This window comes from Perognathus longimembris, chromosome 11 (assembly GCF_023159225.1).
Source record: "Perognathus longimembris pacificus isolate PPM17 chromosome 11, ASM2315922v1, whole genome shotgun sequence".
NCBI lineage: Eukaryota > Metazoa > Chordata > Mammalia > Rodentia > Heteromyidae > Perognathus > Perognathus longimembris.
Genome location: NC_063171.1, coordinates 6,530,525 through 6,552,947, shown reverse-complemented (window position 1 = coordinate 6,552,947; position 22,423 = coordinate 6,530,525). Strand labels below are relative to the sequence as shown.

The 22,423-nt window shown below is 47.8% G+C and overlaps 2 protein-coding genes across 3 annotated transcripts; one reads left to right on the top strand and one right to left on the bottom strand.

The window, feature by feature from the left end:
- Positions 1 to 1,426: 1,426 nt before the first annotated feature.
- On the top strand, positions 1,427 to 17,932 carry Arf1 (ADP ribosylation factor 1). The gene is made up of 5 exons (XM_048357920.1): positions 1,427 to 1,547; positions 15,824 to 16,007; positions 16,098 to 16,208; positions 16,427 to 16,551; positions 16,651 to 17,932. The coding sequence occupies exons 2-5, from the start codon at positions 15,860 to 15,862 to the stop codon at positions 16,810 to 16,812; spliced, it is 546 nt and encodes a 181-aa protein (XP_048213877.1). The 5' UTR covers positions 1,427 to 1,547; positions 15,824 to 15,859; the 3' UTR covers positions 16,813 to 17,932.
- Positions 17,933 to 19,310: 1,378 nt separating this feature from the next.
- On the bottom strand, positions 19,311 to 21,815 carry C11H1orf35 (chromosome 11 C1orf35 homolog). 2 transcript variants are annotated; one of them, XM_048357916.1, is made up of 7 exons: positions 21,252 to 21,815; positions 21,081 to 21,126; positions 20,908 to 20,990; positions 20,762 to 20,834; positions 20,557 to 20,659; positions 20,060 to 20,191; positions 19,311 to 19,872 (listed from the first exon to the last, which is right to left on the bottom strand). In XM_048357916.1, exons 1-7 carry the CDS (start codon positions 21,494 to 21,496, stop codon positions 19,745 to 19,747), a joined length of 810 nt encoding a protein of 269 aa, XP_048213873.1. In that variant the 5' UTR covers positions 21,497 to 21,815; the 3' UTR covers positions 19,311 to 19,744. The 2 variants fall into 2 exon arrangements, with proteins under 2 accessions (XP_048213873.1, XP_048213874.1); XM_048357917.1 differs by having other exon boundaries at positions 20,557 to 20,642; positions 21,252 to 21,810.
- Between the last annotated feature and the right edge of the window lie 608 nt (positions 21,816 to 22,423).

Below are 22,423 nucleotides of genomic sequence, written 5' to 3'. Positions count from 1 at the left end.
GAGGTGAGTCAAGCTGAGAGCAAAAAGAGTTGGATCACTACTGTCTAGGAGCCTGGCAGCCTTAGCAGCTTCAGCTCCAGGAGAAAGTTTTTAATGCCCCAGTCCCCGAAGCCCAGTGAGGATTCCTTGTCCATGGGCTATGGCCTGGACACAACTAGATGACTGGGCCAGGAGCAGGCAATAATCCTGTCTCCTGCTGCCATAACATGGTGGGGGGGCAGGCTCAAAAGAGCCCCCTTTCCCCCCACCTCTTGATTGGATATCATTTACCACACATAGGTGTGATTGAATTGAGGAGGCGGGGATGGAGTCAGGTCTTGTTCCTTTAAATAGCAGGGCTCTGATAGCTCACTGCCTTTTGATCAGATGGAGGGCTTCCTGGTGGAGGTATAGGGGGCACCTCATCAAAGGCCACCTTGACTACCCTTCCCAGGCAGCACTGTCCTCATTCCAGACTTTGTGCCTCCTGCCTTCTGTCAGTTCTGAGGGTTGGATAAGAGTCTGCTCTAGCCACTGCAGTTTCCACGGCATTAAGGCTAGTGTGGAGAAATAGGGTGTCCGCCATTTGATTTATTTTATTTTGCCAGTCCTGGGACTTGACCTCAGGGCCTGGGCACTGTCCCTGAGCTTCTTTTGCTCAAGGCTAGCACGCTACCAATTAAGCCACATTCCCAGCCCTCCCTGACACTTGATCTTGAGCTCCTTCTAACTTTCCTCATCTTTTCCCTTCCTTCCTTCCTTCCTTCCTTCCTTCCTTCCTTCCTTCCTTCCTTCCTTCCTTCCTTCCTTCCTTCCTTCCTTCCTTCCCTCCCTCCCTCCCTCCCTCCCTCCCTCCCTCCCTTCCTTCCTTCCTTCCTTCCTTCCTGTCCTTGGGCTTGAACTCAGGGCCTGGGCAATGTCCCTGAGCCTCAATTGCTCAAGGCTAGTGCTCTAGTACTTGAGCCACAATCCTACTTCTGGCCTTTTCTGTTTATGTGGCACTGAGGAATGGAACCCAGTGTTTCATGCATGCTAGGTAAGCACTCTACCACTAAGCCACATTTGCGACCCCTGGACATCTTTAGCAGCATCTATTTCCACAATGCTCAGAGCACAGCCAGAGAATCAAAGACCTTGGGGGCTCCGCAGGAGGACATCGCAGCCACTTGGGGCTGACACTTCCTTCCTATCCTAACTGCCACGCCAGGGGCACGGAGAACGGGAAGGGACCTCAGTCTCCGCATCTGAGAAATGGGTTAGAAGACAAATAGGCATGTGTGCACTGTTCTCCTACTCGGAGGCCACACCCCACCAGGGCGCCCCCTCAGGTTACAGGTGAGGGTGCGCTAGCCAGGGCTAGGATCCGGGGGGCGGGGCATCTCTGCTTCTTCCCCTGCGGCCCGCTTGGAGTCCGTGCGCATGCGCGGAGCGTGCAATGGGCGGGCCACCCAGTATGCCCGCCCCTTTCCCGGTGTGCCCCGCGGTCGCAGGCGCTGACGTGGCTGCCGTCAGCGCCGCCATCTTGTGGGAGCGAAACCAACGCCTGGCTGGGAGCAGCTGCTGCTGAGGTGAGGGTGAGGGCCGAACCAGGGACTGAGGCCGAGGGCTGAGGCAGGCTAGGCGCCCAGAGGCTCGCGGGGGCTCTCAACCACCACAGGGGTCCAGGCAATGCCGCGGCCAGGCCAGAGTCGGGGCCGGACGGCCGGGCGGGGAGGATCCGCGACACCCCTCAGGCCCTGCAGTTGCCTGCAGCTTACCGGGCCTCTCTCCTTCCAGCTTGCTGCTGCTACAGCCCGGAAATCCACCTTGAACGCCGGGCTCTCCTTCAGGAAGCCGGGGCTTCCTTCTCTCTGTTCGGCTTACGCACCCCTCCCGAGGCTTCACACCCTTGGTGCAGGGTGGAGGGGTGTGGGCTACCGGGCCCCGCTGGGGGCCACAGAGTTTCCTAGTTGATGAAGGGCGAGCCTGTAGCTTCTCTGCACGGCGCTGGCCTCGGGGATGGGGAAACTGAGGCTCAGGCGGCCCCGAGATGGCGTCAAGGTCACTCAGGTATCGATGGCTTCCACCTCCGCCTCCCAAGTTAGTTTCTGTTTCCCCGGAGGACAGACGCTCTCGGCGGGGAAGGGGAGAGAGAGGGTAGGCGAGCAGGGACCCTGAGCTGCTGAATAAGATGTTTCGAATCGTACGAGAGTATCGGCGGACCCCAGTGAGAGTCGGGGGTGCCCCTCTTTAGTCTCCATTGAGACTGGATTTAGGGTCTGCACTTAAAAATTTTAATTGCCCTATCCCCCGTGATATTTGAATTGAGATCTACACTTCAGTTCTTGGTGGCCTCCTAAGGGAGAACTGATTGGTCTTCATCTCCAGGGTGGTTTCCTTGATGTTCAGGGTAGATTAGAAGGGCTCTTCTGAGCTGGTAAATCTTTAACCTTAGTGTGGAGCAGCCACTGGTCAGAGCAGACCCAATGCACTGCTCTGATTGACATTGGTTGATCATGGGTGCCAGACTTGCTGGGCCATTGTACAGTACCTAAGTACTAAGTGCATATCCCATTCTATCCCAATAGATAGAATAAGGAAAGAAAGGGACAACCTTCCAAAGCTACTGCTTTGTGTGATCCTAGAAGTCACCGTGGAGAGAGCCTCAGAGCAGGTGCCACTCCCAGTGTTGTACTGGTCAGGTTTATAGTTCTTGTTTCTGATCAGTTTTTCCTGCCAGCTGGTATTTTCTGCTGTGTGTGTGTGTCAGAAAGCTAGTGGGTTTCTGTGATGTGTGTGTGTGTGTGTGTGTGTGTGTGTGTGTGAGTCCCAGTGGGCCTCTGGTTATTGTCTAACATGCAGAACTGAGTTTTCAGCAACACCAACACAAGTAGCAAAAATTGTGAGGACATGAAATGCACAGTATTACTCAGCCCCAAATTGAAAGGAGTTGCATGGTTTAGGTGCAGGTCACAAATCCAGTTGGCCATAAGTGTGCTTTCTTCTTGCTATAAAGGTTTTTTTGTTTAATATTGTAGGACAGGGAAACATCTATCACTTGTCCTTAGGTATCTTGTTGAAAATGAGACTGACTTCCTGGAACTCTGCAATATGCTCTTGCCCATGAAGCAGATAACAAAGGGAGTGTTTGTATACAGACTGGGGGTGTAACTATGGCAAGGCACTTGTCTAGTATTCAGGTTCAAGCCTTAGCAACACAGTGGAGTGTGTGTACACACTCAGGTGCACACATACACAATGTTTAGGACAGTTGGTGTGGATAACATCTGACATAGCTACTCATTGTGGAATAAAAGGGAAAAAATAACTGGGCTACCTATATAATCCAGTGGCAGAATGTTTGTTTGATGTGTTCAGGGCCATTAGTTCTGTGCTTTTTACAGTTCTGGTTTAAAAAACATGTAGTCAATGGGGAATGAGGGGCAAGGAAAAAGAAAAATGGAGAGTGGATAATTCCAAAATAGAGTACAACCGTGTATGAATAAAGTATATAGTCAACAAGTTCTCTGTGCTTCTTGCACAGTACTGTGTGGAGAAGATATGGAGTCATCTTCACCTACCAAGTGGCCTGTACCTGAGACCATACAGGCTTGAAAGTACAGGAAAGGACATTTGGCATTTGTTTTTAGAGGTAAAGTTAATATGGACCATAACTGTTGAGTTGACCCCCAAGTCATTTAGCTGTAGAGTAGACCAAACGGGAAAAACTTGTTGTTCAGGTTCATGGAATAGCACAGAACTGTGGTTAGAGAGGTGAATCGATTCCTCCCCCACCTGATTCTTCAAGTTAAAATGTTGCCCTGTTGTGTAGATTTAAATCTGCTCTTAGTCACAAGCTCTGCTTACCAAGCTTTTCAGAAAATTCCTCCAAGAGATACGGATTTCCACTGAGCAGATGGTCAGACCCCAGCTGGCCTCAGCTTGCTATGACATTCATGGCCTGTCCCTGTTTACTTCTCATGGACATTCTCTCCTTTGGTCTTTTGCCTTCATAAAATTGGGACAGTGAAAGGAAATAAAGTACTTACCTGTTAGAAGTAGCTGGGAGAACTGCATAAAAATTCCTCTCTGTTAGAATTTTTAATTATATAGGAACTTGTCATATTGTGTGTGCTATATCCAAATAAGATTTAAGGGCTAGGTGTGGTGGCTCATACTTATAACCCCAGCTACTTGGTAGGCAAAGATTTGTGGTTAGCGGCCAGCCCTAGCAGAAAGTTAGACACTCCCTCCCCCATCTCAGTAAGTAAGGAAGAGGCATGGTGGTACCCATCTGTAATCCTGTGATCTTAGCCAAGAAGGAGACTGTAGGTAAGATGATGTCTGCCTGAGGCCTGTCCTGAGCAAACTCTAAACTCTGCCTGAAAAATAACTAAAGCAAAAAAGGGCTGAGAGCATACTACAAGCGCCTGGCTTGTATTCATTCTTTTTTTTTTTTTTTTGCCAGTCCTGGAGCTTGAACTCAGGGCCTGAGCACTGTCCCTGGCTTCTTTTTGCTCAAAGTTAGCACTCTACCACATGAGCTACAGTGCCACTTCTGGCCTTTTCTATATATGTGGTACTGAGGAATTGAACCCAGGCCTTCATGTATGCGAGGCACGCATTCTACCACTAGGCCATATTCCCAGCCCCCTCTTGCCTTGGATTCAAACCTCAGCACTGGAAAAGAAAAATTGGACCTGCTTACTAGGAGGAAAAGGATGGATGTCTGGGAGAGTGAGGGTTGCAGGTATGCATAGTAATTGGGTTCATATCCTGTTGAGTGGTAGTTATAAATGCTTTGAGGTACCAGTGTGGTGCATAGGTGAGACCTGTGTAGCTTTATCTTTTTTTGGGAGGTAGTTCAGCATTCTCAGGTGGGTCAGATGGCTTGATTTGCTGGTAAACTAGTTGCGTAGTTTAGTACAGATACATCCAAGTCCTTTATTCTCAGGAGGATCTTAGGTGTTCACCTAGAGTCCTGTCCTCCAGTGTAGAGGAGTTGTGAGGCTATCTGTTTAGGGCTCCACTTCCACAGTGTCCCTTCTGATCCTGTTTTCTAGTTTTGACTTAGAGTTAACAAGACTTGGCAGCCTATTGATAGCCAACAGACAGGAAAGAGTGGTACTTCTTTTAAGTCCTAATAACAGGAAAAGTTTATATGACAAGAAAAGAGTCAGAAGAAAGCATGAAAGGCAGGCAGATATTTTATTTGCTGATTGATTGATACATGGACTTGCTATGTAGCCCAAGGTGGCCTCAGACTAATGATCCTCATTCCTCAACCTTTGGGTTACAGGGACTGCTGGTGTTACAGCTATATACCACCATACCCATCTAGACAGGCATATTTTTGCAAACATAGCAATCGGGATTAAGTTTAGGTGGCAAATATTTTTCCCATACCTCTTTGAGTTCTAGAGGGTCACTACTGGTGTATAGTATACTGAGTGGGAGACTGGGTTACTACTATACCTGCACCTTTCAGGAAGTGGTAAGTATGTGGTTTGAAACCTTTCTAATAAGAATTGTTTAAAATGTTTTACTCCTTAATGGAATGTGAGCAAACTAGGATTTATTTTCATAGGGCTTACTATGGTATGTGACTCTATATAAAATAGTTAACTCCTTTTTTGTGGATGTCAAATATAAACTTTTTTGTTTTGTGCCAACGCTAGAGTTTGAACTTAGAGCCTTTTTTGTTGTTGTTGAAGGCTGATACTCTACCACTTGAGCTGTGCTTTTCCTTTTGGCTTTTTGGGCACTGGAGTCTTAAGGACTTTTCTGTTCAAGCTGGCTTTGAACTGTGATCCTCAGATCTCAGCCTCCTGAGTGCTGGGATTACCAGCGTAAGCCACCAGCTCTTGAATGTATTTCGACAAGAGCTGTATCCTGTCTGTATGTTCAGATGATTATGGCCAAGAAATGGATTTCTAAAGAGTAGGAATAAAGGCAGAGCAAGATGTGCTTTCCTCTGAAGTCTCTTCTAGATGGGTAGCTTTCACCAGTTAAACCCATTAGACTATTTTTTTAATGCTGTATCTTTTTACGACTTTGGTGTTGAAATTTTCCTTGAAATATTTGCAGCCTTTTCTTTAATAGCCTTTCTTTCACAGTATTTAAATATTTACAGCCTTTCTTTACAGCATTTCTCTTCTGTCTGGTATGGTAGCAGATTCTGAAAATTATCAGAGAGGTGAACTGATTTTTTTTTTTCTTTTTGTCAGTCATGGGGCTTGAACTCAGAGCCTGGGTGCTGTCCCTGATCTCTTTTGCTTGAGGCTAGCGCTCTAACACAAAGAACTACAGCACCAATTCCAGTTTTCTATTTTCTTTGGTTTAATTGGAGATAACAGCCTCACTGACCTTCCTGCCTAGGCTGGATTTGAACCACGATCCTCAGATCTCATCCTCCTGAGTAGCTAGGATTACAGGCGTAAACCACCAGCACCCAGTTTTGGAAATGTATTCTTGCTGTTGGCATACACTTTGCCCTCTCCTGTGGGTGTTTGAACCTATGGGGATGCTGGCTTTTGCCTTTCATGGATTTATTTTTTTTCCATGTGTGTGGGTTTCCATATTGTTACAGGCTCAAGAATTTTCAGACTGAGCCATCCTTGTGTATAGTTTAAAATGGTGCCACATTCATTATTGACCCCATAGGTTTTTTTCCTGATAGACTGCTTTTAGAAATAGTCTATCTGCAGGTTTATGTCATCTTTTTGATACCAAGGACCTGGTAATATTCTTTAACTATCACTGTCCTCTGATAGTGAGTCACTTATGAGAAGTGTAGTGGGAGAAGATGGGGTAGGAGGTCCCACATAGTGTGATGCATAAAAGCTGCATTGCTGGAGGAGCATCTGTCCTCAGAGGGAAGGCAAGAATGCCTCTTGATAGGTGACATTTGAGCAGAGATTTGATGGAATGAAGTATCTGTGGGTTTGAGGGAGAGACCAAAGGCTTCTCAAAATGGTCTGAAACAATTGGAGAAAGGACCCTGCAGTGGGTGGGTATGCTATTTGGGTTTGGAGACCTTCTGTCAGCAGCGCATGAAGATGAGATGCCTGCTAGCATGTGGTTATGGTCCCTGCAATGGCTGTGCAGCCCCTAGAAAAGGTATTTTTAATTTTGTGGGAGCATATTTGCTCTTGCAGGTTGGGAGACAGTATTGACACTTAGTGGCAGTAGCAGGAATGCATTTGTATAGCTTTCGTGGAGCTGGAAACTCCTTTTGTGATAGTCTTCCTTGTCTGTTTCATATATAAGTGTAAAACTTTTCTTTGGTACAGTTTTAACAGATGTTTTGAGTTCCAGAAATGCAGCTGCCTTATAAGTCAGGAGCAATTGTATTTTGTTCTCTTCAGAAACTTACCAAGAGCTAATTTCTGTTTCTAGGGGGGGCATGTCATTTCACAGTAGCCCCAGTGGCCTTGTTGGTGCACCTCTTCAACCACCCTTCTTTTGAGGCTGAGCCAGCACTGAAATGCAAGTTTCAGTAGAAGTCACTTCCCTTTATCTCCCTGTAACATTTTTGGGGCAGCTCATGGGGTTTCCACAGTTGTATGTTAGCTGTTGACTCAAAGCATTGGACTGTTGCAATGCAAAGGGGGAAGGAGTGGTGGGAAGGGTTCAGTGTTCTAGTATGAAGAACTGGGAGGAAGTTGCTTGGCATTATGTTTGAGATGGTGGGTGGAAAAGTTGGAAATGGAAGCATGAGGGCATCATCATCACCTGTAGGGCCCCTCCTCTCCCTTCAGAGTAAGGTAAAGTAGCAGAGAGAGAGAGCTATCTGGAATCCAGGGGGAGGTATTTACAGATGCAGAAAGGCTTTCCTGACATAGGCTGCTGGGGATCTGGATCATGTCCAGGAGAACACCAAGTTCAGTGAGGACAAGTGCTCTCTGGGATTGGAGATGGAGATGATCCCTGTCCCTCTTGAGTGTTTACCTGGTGAGATTACCCCAGAGCTGAGGAACCTATTGACAGCTCCTCTTCTACATACTTTTCTCCCAAAAAGCAAGTCTCAAAAGTGGGCTGTTTTTCCCCCTCCTTTTCAAAATAATTGTGTTGTAGGTATTGGCTTTATCACTTAGGAAAACTCCAAAGAAAGCTCTGAATATGAGTGGTTTGAGGAAAAGCCACAGGAAGTTTTGTTTTATGAAAGCACCACCAGCCAGTAGCTCTTCTAGTTCCCTATTTCTTCCAGGGTATGAAAGGTGCCCCTAGGACACTGGGTCCCTCGACTCTATACTTGTGTAGGGAAGAAAGCTCATTGTGTTTTGAGGGAAGCATATAGTTAAGGTGAATTGGTGTGATTTTCCCTCACAAGAGAAATTTGTCCTGTTTACTCAGAGCTACTCCTAAGCCCAAAGGTAGTGGTGGTGAGTGTGGACGGGCAGTAGGTTGGTAGATAACTTGGGTGTGTGCCTGCCCACCCTCTGTGAGAAGCACCAAGGCAGAGACCTTGCAGCTCATTATTGCTGTAGGCAGAGGCCTCTTAATGAGGCTTGGGATCCTGTATTAGTAGCAAATGAATGTTCAGTGGATTTCAAGGTAGAAAATGGATATGTGGTCTTAGTTGTCCTCCCTCAGTTCCATTCTGTGATGTTAAGTTACACCTGTCTGTAGAGAGTGATTTCACTACATGAATGAACACTATTCGTGTGCCTGAGAAGGATGAGGAGTGAAGAGTATTGACTAGCCTAGAACCTTGGGCCTCATAAGGAGTTGAGGTTCTAGTCACAGGATAATCAGGACAGGGCACTTCCCCTAAAAGTACCAGAGTGACCCCGTGCTGATGATCCTGAGGTATGAGGATTGCTGACCACACTGGTGACAAGGTCCATAGTGTAGGGCTGGGCTGGGCTGGGCTGGGCTGGCCCCGTCCCCTGACTTCCGGGTATTTTCTCACTTGCATCTTTGTGATGTTATTGTGCTTTTTGCTAACTTCAGTTTATTTTGGGATTGATGCCTGTTTGTGTTGCTTTGTATGTGGTGCTGGAAACAGTTAGCCAGTGACCTCTAGCCAGTGAGTAGGTAATCTCAGAGCTACACCACTAGCCCTAGCCCTAGACATTTGTCTTCTTTTTCCCCACTGGTGGAACTTTGACGCTTAGTTGCATTTGAACATCAAAAGTCCTAATAACATTAGGTGCTGTTGTACAGATACAGGACCCAGTCTCCTCTGTCCACTGAAGGTATGAAATGCAGGAAAGGGAAGGAAATGTGGATTTTATTCTGAAAGGCCTTTGTGCCCAGGAACAATCCTTTTTTTTTTTTTTTTTTTTTGGCCAGTCCTGGGGCTTTGACTCAGGGCCTAAGCACTGTCCCTGGCTTCTTTTTGTTCAAGGCTAGCACTCTGCCACTTGAGCAACAGCGCCACTTCTGGCCGTTCTCTATATATGTGGTGCTGGGGAGTTGAACCCAGGACTTCATGTATATGAGTCAAGCACTCTTGCCACTAGGCCATATTCCCAGCTCCCAGGAACAATCCAATTTTGGGCAAATCCAAGTTCTGTGACTAAGAGAACAGCGTGACACTGAGCAAGCAAACCAGCATCTGCCTCAAGGATGTATGCAGAGATAAGGAGTGAGATGTTCCTGTTGCATGCCCTAGAACAAGTCACCACAAGTCCCAAAGTTGTTTTTCTCATGAATTCCTTTTTATAGCTCCAATCAGAAGTCATTTAATTCACAGAACTGCCCACATAGAGTTCATGGACTGTTTGGTGAAGTATTCTTTGGACAGTTATGTTAAAAAATAGTAACAAGCCAGGTGCTGGTGCCTCATACCTATAATCCTAGCTATTCAGGAGAATGAGATCTGAGGATTGCAGTTTGAAGCCAGCCCAGGCAGCAAAGTCCTTGAGACTCTTATCTCCAATTAACTACCAGAAAACCAGAAGTAGAGCTATAGATCAAAGTAGTAGAGTACTGGCCTTGAGCAAAAAAGCTCAGGGACAGTGCTCAGGCCCTGGATTCAAGCCCATCACTGTGTCGTCTCCTCCCCCCCCCCCAAAAAAAGTAAATACACAGTGACATAAATAAAACAGTAATGAAAATATGAGTAAGGGTAAATACAAAATAGAAAAATGCAATTAGTGGACAAGGCTCTTTGGCAAAAGTTACTATAGACCAAAAATGCAGCTGACAAGAGTGAAACTCATTTCTGTCAACATACAAACTTACTTAAGGATTTCACCTTAATCACCTCACTGACAAATTAGATCTGGTAGGTAAAGCCACTCCCTTAACATACCAACTGTGAGGAAGCAGCCTGCAGCAGATGTGTGACAGCTGCACTGGGCTTGAGACTTGGAGTTTGGGCCTTTTATGGCTTCAAATCTTTGCAGACTTGGCTTTGGTGCCTCTTGAGTCCCTGTAGACACCTTGAAAGTGATTCTAGAGTGCTTTTGTGGGTTCTTTGTCATGTTCCTTCCCTCCTTGATTGTATGCACAGAAAATCGTGGGCTAGTCCTAAGAACAGGCTGGTTGAGTCATGCTTTTGTCACAGTGCTGCTGCCGACTTCAGGTGTGCCTGTCTCCATTCTCATGATCAGCACATTCTGTTTTCCTCTTAAATTTTGTGAAGTGGTGATAAAGCATAGTGGAAATAGTTATAGCAAAATGTCAAACCCAGAAGTGTCAAATGTTTGGCTGAAGTGCATATGATGTGCTGAGATTTTATGACTAACCAAGCTCCATCCTGTGTTGCACAAAAACAATGTACACAAAGGTTAACATGTAATTGTATCACGTGAAAGTAGAGGAGCCCTTTAAGTTACAGGCCTTTTATTTTGGAGAGGAATAAGGCTTTTACATAACAGATAGTCTGTATATTGTGTCTGCCACTGTTGGGAAATAGTTGCTCTTTGCTAAGAACCCTTCTTTTTTCTTTTTTCCATTCCTGGGGTTTGAACTTTGGAGCTGGGCACTGTCCCTTAGCTTCTTTTGCTCAAGGCTAGAGCTCTACCACTTTAGCCACAGTGCCACTTCTGGCTTTTTCTGAGTAGTTTATTGGAAATAAGAGTCTCACAGACTTTTCTCTGGGCTGGCTTTGAACCATGATCCTCACATCTCAGACTCCTGAGTAGCTAGGGTTACAGGTGTGAGCTACCAGCACCTGGTTTGCTGGCTTTGAACCATGATCCTCACATCTCAGACTCCTGAGTAGCTAGGATTACAGGTGTGAGCTACCAGCACCTGGTTTGCTAAGGATTTAAAAAATACACACACACACACACACACACACACACTTGGATTCACACACACACACACACACACACACACACACACACACACACACACTTGGGTTCATGCCTGTATCCTAGCTACAGAGGCTGAGACCTGTAGGATCATGTTTTGAAGTCAGCCTTGGCATAAAAGTCTTCAAGATTTCATCTCTAACTGAAAAAATGCTGGGCTGGAGGCATGGCTCAAGTGGTACAGTGCCAGCTATTAATAAGAAAGTCCAAGGAGATAATGAGGCTCTTAGTTCAATCCCTTAGTATTGGGGCTTGAACTCAGGTCATCTTGATTGCTGGGCAAGCACTTTACTGCTTGAACCACACCCCCAGTCCTTTTGCTTGTGCTTTTAGTTTGTTTTTCTTGTATCTGGATTTCCTGCTACCTTCATAATAATATAATCCTCTTACCTTTTGGGGGGCAGGGAGCCCCCCAGGCAGTGTGGGAGGTACAGTCAAGGCTAGTGGTCTACCACTTGAGTCATACCACCACCACTTCTGGCTTTTTGGTAGTTAATTGGAGATAAAAAGTCTCAAGGACTTTCCTGACCAGGCTGGCTGCAAACTGAGATCCTTCACTCTCAGCTTCTTAACTAGCCTAAGTTTAAGGGCTTGAGACATCTGTACCTGATTAATCCTTTTACCTTTGATTCCTGAGTTGCTGAGATTATGGGCATTCACCACTCCTGGTTTGTTTTTTATTTTTTGTTTTTTGCCAGTCTTGAGCTTGAAGTCAGGGCCTGAGCCACTCTGTGCTCAAGGCTAGTGCTCTACCACTTCAGTCACAGAGCCACTTCCACTTTTTCTGCCTATGTGGTACTGAGGAATCAGACCCAGGGCTTCATGCATGCTAGGCAAGCACTTTACCACTAAGCCACATTCCCAGCCCCTGGCTTGTTTTTTGTTTTGTGCTAGTATTTGGGCTTGAATTCAGGGCCTCTTAATTCTCCATTGGCTGTTCACTCAATGGTGGTGCTCTACCACTTGACCTATACCTCAGTTTTAGCTTTTTGCTGGTTAATTGGAGGTGAGTCCTTTGGATTTATCTGCTTACGCTGGCTTAGAATGGTAATCCTCAGATCTCAGCTTCCTTAGTAGCTAGGAATCTGTAAATTTAGAAGTGCATTAGCTTACATTGTACTGAATTTGTTCATAATGAAACAAAAATAGAAAAAGGAAGAAATTAATGTTACCAATTTCTTTTTTTTTAATTTTTATTGTCAAACTGATGTACAGAGAGGATACATTTTCATACCTTAGGCACTGGATACATTTCTTGTACTGTTTGTTACCTCCTCCCTCATTCCCCCTTCCCCTCCCCCTAATGTTACCAATTTCTCATTCAAGTAGAATGTGTGAGTCCTCTTCAGAAGGATCAAGGGCTCTATTAAGTCAGCAGCCAAAAATGGAAAACCTGTCTTACTAGTGAAATTCTGTCATAGTAGCACTAACATTTTGAGGGGATTGTACTTGAGCTTGGTCCTCTGCACAGTCTGATACAGATGGAGGCTATCTAGCTTGTGCTTAGAGGTATGTATCATTGAGGCTTGTGTTGAAGAACAGTAGATGATGTGGGCTGTTTGTCAGGCTCCTCTTCAGCCGCTAAACCCCAGTCAGGTTCCACTTATTCATCCCTGTGGGACAGCTATGCATGCAGCTAAGTTGCCTCCTGGAAATTGGTATCCCCAGGAAGGCCTTACTCCACAGAGCCTTGTGTAGTATTAACAACTAGGATAGAGGCCACCCATGTGTTTGTCCTCTGTTTGTTCTCACCAAGAACACAATTTTCCAGAAGGAGTTTTCTTGTCCCAAGGTGAAGTCTAAGTCTGGCAAGCCTGAGTTACTCTCCTACCTTGGCCTTAACCTGGATGGATGTTTTATCATTCTTCCTGAGGTAGCCTCTCTGTGGTTGGGGCTGTAGACCACACAAACAGAAGACTTTTAGGGAAATCTTGTTTTCACTGCTTCCTAATAGAGTAATGCAGAAGAACCTGAAGAGCAGGTTTAACTTGTGTGCAGGATTCTGGTGAAGGAAAGGTGAACCACATCTGGGCTAGGCATCTACTGTTGTACCCACTAGGCTTTTCTACCACTGTAGAGGTTCTCTTGGATTTGGGCCTGTTATAGAAACAGTAGTTGGCATTTGGGCTCCATTGGAATGGCACTGGAGTGCCAAGACCAGAAGTGCTGACCACTGTCTGCTTTGGACAGCTGGGTGGGCCTAGGAGCAACGAAGGGGTTGTATCTTAAACCTGAGACTTGAGGTTCCTCCCATCCTGGTTCTCTCACCTAACTGTGTGGCAGTTTTCCCTTTTAGAGATTCTAGGCTTTGGTCACTGTGCTTCTCACAGCCTTTCTGTCTATAGGGCTGCAAGCTGGGCCCGGCACACTTGGCTGTGGGTATCACACACGTAGTCATGCAGCTACTTGCAGGCTGGTTGGATATTATTGGTCACCATTTTTCTGGGAGCCTCAAGAAATGTGCACATAAGAGGCCTTCTGGTGCTGAAATTAGTTTGTCTTCCCTAATCCCTAATTAATATGAATTTAAAGGTGAACTGTGTGGGTCTGAAGGGTCTCCCTCCTTTTCTCTTTTCCAAAGGTTTTATTCCTTTGGATGGTAAATTCAGGAGTACACTGGGAAGTAATTTTAATCTACTGTGTTCTATAGAAACTCTAGTCCTCTGCACCTTGGAGGGCCATGATAACAAAATCTACTAAAACTTTAGTAATAGTGTAATCTTTTGAATATGATACTGTGAGATGTGTCCAGAGGGCACTGGGACTAGTGTGAAAGGACTCCTCTGGTCACATCTGGGAAAGGGGCATTAGACCAGCAAGGCAGCTGGGCCTGGCCCACTGACCAAGACAAGAGTGTACCATATGGGTACCGGAAAATGAAGATTTGGCTTCTCTGTATTGTGCGCTTGACTGCAGTTGGAGGTGACCAATTAGGAACGTTCATCTTGTAATGCAGTCCTAAGATGTTAGGGGAGGGAGGGATAATGACCATCAGCAGAATGCCTCTTGCCATACACTGGAGGAGGGTGGCAGTGTGGAGCTACAGGCAGGTGTCTGGATGCATGGCTCCTAATATTCTTGGTTGAAATACAGGATATGGTCAGAATGTACTCCCCATTTGGTATATGAGAAGTTGGACTTGAGTACAATAATGTTAGGTATGTTTCACAAGGCTCTAACCTCATGAATAGATTAGTGCCCCATGAGGGGCTTTTGGCAATGGATCATGCTGTGGTTCTTCACCAGACTAAGACAATAAATTCCTTTCCTGTAGAGGACAGAACACAGAGACATCCAACCTACAGGCTATGGTCTTGGACTTGATGTCTCCTTGTTGATAAACCACCTGTCATGTGATCTTTGGTTATGGCAGCACAGAAAATAAGATATTCACATAACTTTCTTTTTGAAGGCTACAATACTTCCATTGTTTATTTTTACTATTAGGTGCTAGCAGTCTGATTTTTTTTTTTTTAAGTCAGTTGTGGGGCTTCAACTCTGGGCCTGGCTGCTGTCCCTGAGCTCTTTAGCTCAAGGCTAGTGCTTTACCACCTGAGCCACAGTGCCACTTCTGGTTTTCTGGAGATAAGTCTCATGGACTTTTCTGCCTGGGCTGGCTTTGAACCATAATCCTCAGATCTCAGCCTCCTGAGTAGCTAGGATTACAGGCACCCAGCCTAGCAGTCTTGATTTTCTGTCATAATTTTAGAAAGTGATAAAAGTCGGTTTGGACGGAGTGAAAGTGCCCACCTACTGTATGATGACCCCAGGGCCTAGTGTCTTTTCAGAGGCCCTAACAGCTTCAGATAAGGCTCCAATGAATTAGTGACAACTGACTTGATGGATGCCCCCAGCATTTCTGGTCTGTTAGTTGGCTGACGTGGGTCAGTGTATGAGCTCATGCAGGAGAATGCCTTGTGTGTACATTCTTCAGGAAGTGTGCTACTAGGGCCTTATTGTTATACCTCATGGGGCCCTGGCTGTTTGGGTTGCCTGACATGGATTATTGCCTCCACATCTGCCCCATTGCCTATGGCATGATACCACAGTGCTTCTTGGGTTTGCCCTTTGATGTGCTACTGTTATGATAGAAACATTGTGGTCTGAGTCTGACAGTATGACACGCTTTCCAGTCGTGCGTGCGTGTGTGTGTGTGTGTGTGTGTGTGTCCATGTCCGTGTGTGTCCCCTCTGCTCCCCCACTGTCCAGGTATGATTCCTTCTTGCTTACTGGTACGCCGAAGAGTCAAGTGGTTCCTCTGGGACCTGTGAAAAGCTGTTTCATATAGAGAAGTTCTCACATATCTCCAGAATGCACAATTTTCAGACAGTAAATGAGCCAGCACTTAGTGTGGGTGAGCATGGCTATGGTTACATTCTATAGCTTGCTAACTGCGGGGCAAATGAATTTAGGAGACTCTTGTGCTATGGCTTCCTCTCTGGCTGGACATGAAGCCATAGGGATCCTCTGTCTCTTGGGAACTGTGTAGGATTTCAGGAGAAGGGACAGAGGAGTCTAGGGTGGATAGGCTCTGACTTGCCACAGAGTTCACACTAGCAGCACAAAACATACTTGAGACACCTTGCTTCTCCATCCAGGTCTTTGGCCAGTGTCGCTTCCACCTCTCCACAAGCATGGGGAATATCTTTGCAAACCTCTTCAAGGGCCTTTTTGGCAAAAAAGAAATGCGCATCCTCATGGTTGGCCTGGATGCTGCTGGAAAGACAACAATTCTGTACAAACTGAAGCTGGGTGAAATCGTGACCACCATTCCCACTATAGGTGAGAAGCTGAGCTGAGACTGCAGCAGGGGTGGGGGCTGGGCCTGGGTTTCCAGGTGCAGTGGGTCTTCAGCTGCAACCCTGCCCCCAGGTTTCAATGTGGAGACTGTTGAATACAAGAACATCAGCTTCACTGTGTGGGATGTGGGTGGCCAGGACAAGATCCGGCCACTGTGGCGCCACTACTTCCAGAACACCCAAGGTAAGGGAAAAGCCTTCATTCTAGATTATACTTAATCAGCCTCCTTCAGAAGTCAGCCTCTTGGTCAAGTCCCATGGCCTTGCTGACTCCAGGACAAAGCCATACTACAATACCATGGCCAGAAAGAGGCAGCTATAATTCTTGGCATTGGTTCTATGGCCTGTGGGTTGGGTGGCTGGGGAATGTTGAACATATGCAGTCATGTGGCTACTTTGCAGGCTTGATCTTCGTGGTGGACAGCAATGACAGAGAACGTGTCAACGAGGCCCGTGAAGAGCTTATGCGGATGCTGGCTGAGGATGAGCTTCGGGATGCTGTCCTCCTGGTGTTTGCCAACAAGCAGGTAAGTGCCAGCAGGGTTCTCCCGAAAGGCATCCTTGTCAGGGAGGGGGGGAGGACAGCCTGCTGGTGGCCCTTGTTGCTGATCCATCCTTCCCCCCAGGACCTCCCCAATGCCATGAATGCTGCTGAAATCACAGACAAGCTGGGGCTGCACTCTCTACGCCACAGGAACTGGTACATTCAAGCCACCTGTGCCACCAGCGGGGATGGGCTCTATGAAGGACTGGACTGGCTGTCCAATCAGCTCCGGAACCAGAAGTGAACCAGAACTCCCCCTCCCCCTCACTTCCTCCTCTCCGCCCTCCGCTTTCCTCTCATGTGGCAAACGTGCGACTCTGTGGTCCTGAGTGCCAGAAGCTGTCTCCATGGGTTGGTCACAGTGTGCATCGCACCGTGCTGTACATGTGCAGACACAGCCTGCAGCCAGGTTTTTATTTAATGTAAATAGTTTCTGTTTCCACTGAGGCAGTTTCTGGTACTCCTATGCAATATTACTCAGCTTTTTTTATTGTAAAAAGAGAATCAATTTACTGTCAGTACTGAGAAGAGATTTGGACATGTGGGCACCTGGTCTCCAGGAGCCAATGGGCTGTAGATCAGTATCAGAATCCATTTGGTGGTTGGTTTTTAACCCGAACTCAGTGCATTTTTTAAAATAGTTAAAAATACAAGCAGAACACTTGAACACATAGAAGGGAGACTATGCCTAGTGTAGGTTTTTGCAGTAACCGCCTGAATGATAGTCCATCAGATCAGCTAGCTGTTCCCGTGGGAACAGGAGACGGTGATGAACAAACCACCATCCGCTGCATGGTCACAGTAGAGCCCCCCGTGACTCGCCTGTCTTTGGATCACCTGCATTCCATCGCGTTGTGCTTGTACTTGTGCTCACATGGTCACTTAGGGGCTGGCAGGGGCCGTTGCAGGGCCTCAGGGCATGGCCTCATCCTTGATGGGCCTGTGGCCTAGCAGCAGCCCGTGTTCCCAGTTCTTGCGCCTGCTCCAAGTGCTGGCTGGAGGCCTGGGTCTAACCAGCAGGAGTCTGCAAGCTGGGAGGGTTGGTCCACTCCAGACCCACAGTCCCAGAGCACCCCCATCTCCATGTGTGAAGTAGCTTCCTCCCTCAGCCTGCAAGGGTCCGATTTGCCATCGAAAAAGACGACCTCTACTTTTTTTTCTTTTGTATTTTGATAAACACTGAAGAAGCTGGAGCTGTTAAATTTATCTTGAGAAAACCTCAGAACTGGTTTATTTGGTGTTGTGGAACCTCTTACTGCTTTCAATACACAATTAGTAATCAACTGTTTTGTATACTTGTTTTCAGTTTTCATTTCAACAAGCACTGTAATTATAGCTATTAGAATAAAGTCTCAACTATTTCATGGGCTGTCAGTGGGTCACTGTCCCTGTCCCTGCCACAAGGCTGCTTACTAAAACGAAAACAGAGGCCAGTGGGGCCTTTTCACCCTAGATAGCAGGTAGCTGGCCTCCAAGCCTTGGACTTCTTCCTAGATTGGGCCTCTGCATGGAAAAAAACCCAGCACATTCTACTTCCACTGTGGAAGAATGGTCCATCTCACTTTGTGTGGGGAAGTGGCAGGGTCCGGAGTTTGGAGTGCTGTGGGAGCCTTGGCTCCCCTTGTGGTTCCCCCTACCCTTGTCCTTAGCAGGGCCACTGACCACCACAGCTTTGTGCCAACTGTGTATACACATACTGAGCAACTGACATGGCAGCACACGGGTCTCCAGGTTGGAATAGCCACCAGCAGGTCAAAGTATCTCCCTGTTCCCCCACACCCTTGCACCTATGTAGACTGACATTCATTCCATCACCATCACCCCCCAGGACAGTGTCTAAAATAATGTCAGTCTCCACTCAAAAGCAACCCACATTCAGAGCATAGGTCAGTGTGCAAGCCATAGTATAGGTCTCAAAGGACACTTAGGATCTGCCAGGACCACAGCATTCATAGTTTTGAGAGTCAGAAATGAAATAATTCAACAACACACCATTAGGAATACAGCCTGTTTTCTATTCTTTATGCCTAGGCCCATGAACACACTTTGTTAAGTGCCCAGTCCAGCACTCGGGCAGGAGCTGGTTGGGTTAGGTAGGGGGTTGGGAGGGGGACCTGGGGCCTTAGGCGCTTCAAGCCATGGTTGCCCTTACAGGCTCAACCTAGACCATCTGGCCTTTTGTAAAAGGCAGCCCCGTTGATAGGCTTTTATTTTCAGGTGGGCACTGGACGGAGGCTTGCTCTGGTTGCACAAGATGTAGTAGGAATCACAAGACATCAGAACTTAAAGGGGAAGTAGCTATCAGAAAGACTGTGGTTCCAGGCTAGCCTTGGGCAAGAATGTTCATAAGACTTCAAACAGCTAGGTGTAGGGAAGTGCCTGTCATCCCAGCTACTGCAGGAAGCATAATACTGATTCTATCTCAGAAATAACCAGAGCTCAGGCTGGGATGTAACATGCTCAGTGGCACAGTGGCAAAGCGCTTGCCTAGCAAGGGCAACATACTGGGTTCAATCCCCAGTACCAAAAAAGAAAAGATAAAAAAATAGTTAAAAAACAGAGCTCAACTCAAACTAGAGTACCTGTCTAGAAAGCACAAAGAGAAGTTCAAACCTAAGTATCACACCACACCCCCCCCCCCAATCACTTTCAGGCTAAGACTATCCTGTAAATGTGAGACTTTACCCATGGGCCCCAGGTCACTACCCTTCCACATTATCCTGCCACTCTGAGATAATGCTCTACTTTTAAAATACATTTATTTAGGTACAAAGTGAATGTGAAAAGTAACCACACTTGGTCACAGCTCTTAGGCCTGAACCGTTGCAGAGCAGGCAGAAGTCTAATCTCTGCGAGATCCTTCTAGGCAGATGAATCTTAGTACCACCCTCATGGACTCTGCAGGCACCCAGATCAAAAGAAACCTGGAGAATTTTCCTCCAAGAAGCACCTCTTGTCACCCAGCAGCCAGACATCAACTCCCAAGACCTTGAAGGCAAGGCTCAGGGTCACTCCAGAAAGTAGCCACTTGCTTCACCTGGCAGGAGGGATTCCCCCAGGCAGGTCAGTAGGTAATCAGGGTGGGAACTACACAGCAGCCACAAAGCCCAATCATGTAGTGAGCAAGGTCCCAGGCGGAGAACACCCAGGGCTCTGGTGGGTATCACTCCACCCACTCAGTCATCACAGCCTCCCTTCTGCTTGCTGTCTGTGGGATGGGCTCTTTCCACAGTCCCTGCTATGTCACTTCCTTCTTTTACAGCAGGGGGAAGAAGAGTCGGAATCATGCCGCTGGCGTCTAGGCCTTGGAGACAAGGATAGTGAGACAATTAGAGGAAAGATGCTGAGCAGCATTTCACCCTGCCTAGCCAAGCTTCAGTTGTTGTCCCAGGCCCTCAGAGTTGCTTGAGCACCCTGTCCAGGCCTAGCTAAGTCTAGAGGCCCTTCTTTCAGAGCTCCCCAAGGTAGAGCAGAGCTGGGCATGGGCCTACCAGGCAGGAGAGGGAGATGAGGAGGTAGACTCAGCCTCCTTTCTCTGTTCCTTGTCTTTCTTCTTCTTATGCTTCTTATGTTTCTTCTTCTTTTTCTTTTTTTCTTTCTTGCTTTTCTTGTGGCTCTCATCACTACAAGAGGAAATAAAGAGCCTCAGCCTCCTGCCCTCTAGTAAGGACTCATCAGGGCATGTCCACAGCCTCATGTTGTACACTGGTAGCCAGGACTTAGGTGTGGCTTGTGACTCAAAATTTACATTAGTTAAATTGGCTTAACATTAGCTCCACATTTACTGGACTACTCTTCAAGTACTGGTCTGTATGTTTGGCCAGCAGCAGCCGGTAGGTTATGTAAATATGGAACACATCGGGAGAAATCTGTGACAGTGCCAACCTAGGCTTCTGGCTATTTCTTAACTGCTCCATTTCCCAATTGATCCTCAAGACTGGGTACTGTGGACCTCAAGCTACTCCTAAGCTTACTCAGGTCAACTTACCCAGGTTCCGCCTTGTCTTCGATGCGTGGCTTCCTTTTGGCAGCTGCTGGAGAAGAACCTCGGCTGCTGCTGTCCACGCGGTGGTGCTGCAAAAGAAGGTGCACTATGGAGAGGGTCACAAAGGGACTACAGGGAATCTAGCCCCGGTACCACTAGAGCCCACCCATCAAGGGATCCCAGTACACTGGGAGCAGGCGAGGGTTACCGTGAACACCGACAGCCCCAGCTTGGCAGCTTCCTTATCCTCCCGTGACAGCGCTACACGGCCCACTGAGCCACTGCAGAGACAAGGCGGTGAGAACGGCTCTGGACAACTGTCCCGTCCCGCTATCCCTCCCTGATCCGCCGCACCTCGTGCTGCCCAGCCCCAGTAGCCGATCTACGCCTTTCTCTTCCGAATCTCCTCCCTCTCGCTTGCAGATTTCCACGAAGTCCTGCGGGTGTAGAAGAGGACAAGAGGTGCTCGGCAGGCACAGACCGACCCTACCAACCCTGCAGACCCCGTGACCCCTTCCTCGATTTACCTCTTTGCTCAGGCCGGTGGGCTGCTTCCTCACGTTCTTGTAGCCCCTGAGAAAGCGAGGAGGCAAGCGTCAGCCGCACCTAGCGGTCTCCCGCCCAAAGAGCCATGCAGCCCCGCCTCCAGCCCCGCTCCAGGTCCTCGTCGTCCCGCCCCGCGGCCCGTGGACACTCACAGCGCTGCCAGCAGAGCCTCCCGTTCGGCCTCCCGCACCGCCGCCAGTTCCTCCTCGCGGCTCGGCCCCGCGCACGGTACGCGGCCCTTCGCGTACCAGGTGAGGTCGCGGCCCTTTTGCCAGCGGCCCACAGGGGCCATCAGCGAGTTACCCAAGTAGTTTTCCCTCTGCTTGTCAGTCTTCACATCTTCCCAGTTAAACTGGTCCTGCCCGCCCCGTACACCGCCGCGGCTGGAACCGAACATGGCGCCAGACACGACGCAGGGCCACCAACGCTGGCAGCCGCAGAATACTAGGCCCGACTTTTCTGCCCTTAATGAGCGTCGTGACGTCACAGTCGCACCGCGCCTGCGCACGGCACTACCAGCTTTCTCTATGCGCCTGCGCAGCGTATAACCCGGCCGGCCGCGCCGCTCACTTCCTTCTTGTCCCTCAGGCCCCACCCCACCCTTCTTCCGGCCTGAGAGACGCTCCACCCTAACCAGAACCCAGAACGCCAGCTTCGACTCGAGCAGCCTCGTCCGACCCTCCCGCGTCCCACACTTTGTTTTCGGCGCCACAGCCCTAGCCTTACTCCCTGCCCCCCCCACCCCGAGGCACTAATGTGGCCCAAAAGGGGCTTAACCGGCTGGCAGGAAGACACGGAGGGTTACTAGCCGCAGTTACTCATGCCTTTAATCCTAGCTACCCTGAAGGCTGAGACCGGGAGCGTCGGGGTTCGAGGCCAGTAGCCCCAGCAATGTTTCCTGAAATCCCTATTCCCTTTCAAAACAAAGCCTTGGATGTGGTAGCCACTACCGGGCGTCTCAGACCCTCTTTGTAAGAAGGATCACGGCCAGGCAGGCCCAGACTGATCTTTATTCCCCAAAAGAAAAGCAGGCTGGGCTAGCTAGATTTTAAATGGAGGTTGAGAACTAAGGCAGACAAGTTCACAAGACTTGTTTTCAATTAACTAGCAAAAAAGCTGAACTATTAGGAATGACTCAAGTGGTAAAAAGCACTGGCTGTGAGCATAAAGTCACAAGGCAAGGGAAGGCCCTGAGTTCAAGCCTCAGAATTGGCATGTATACATACATACATAAATACATACAAAAAGGATTAGAAGTGTGACTCAATTGGCTGAGTGCCTGCCTGTAAAAGGTTCTGAACTCAAACCCCAGTAAGAAAGAAAA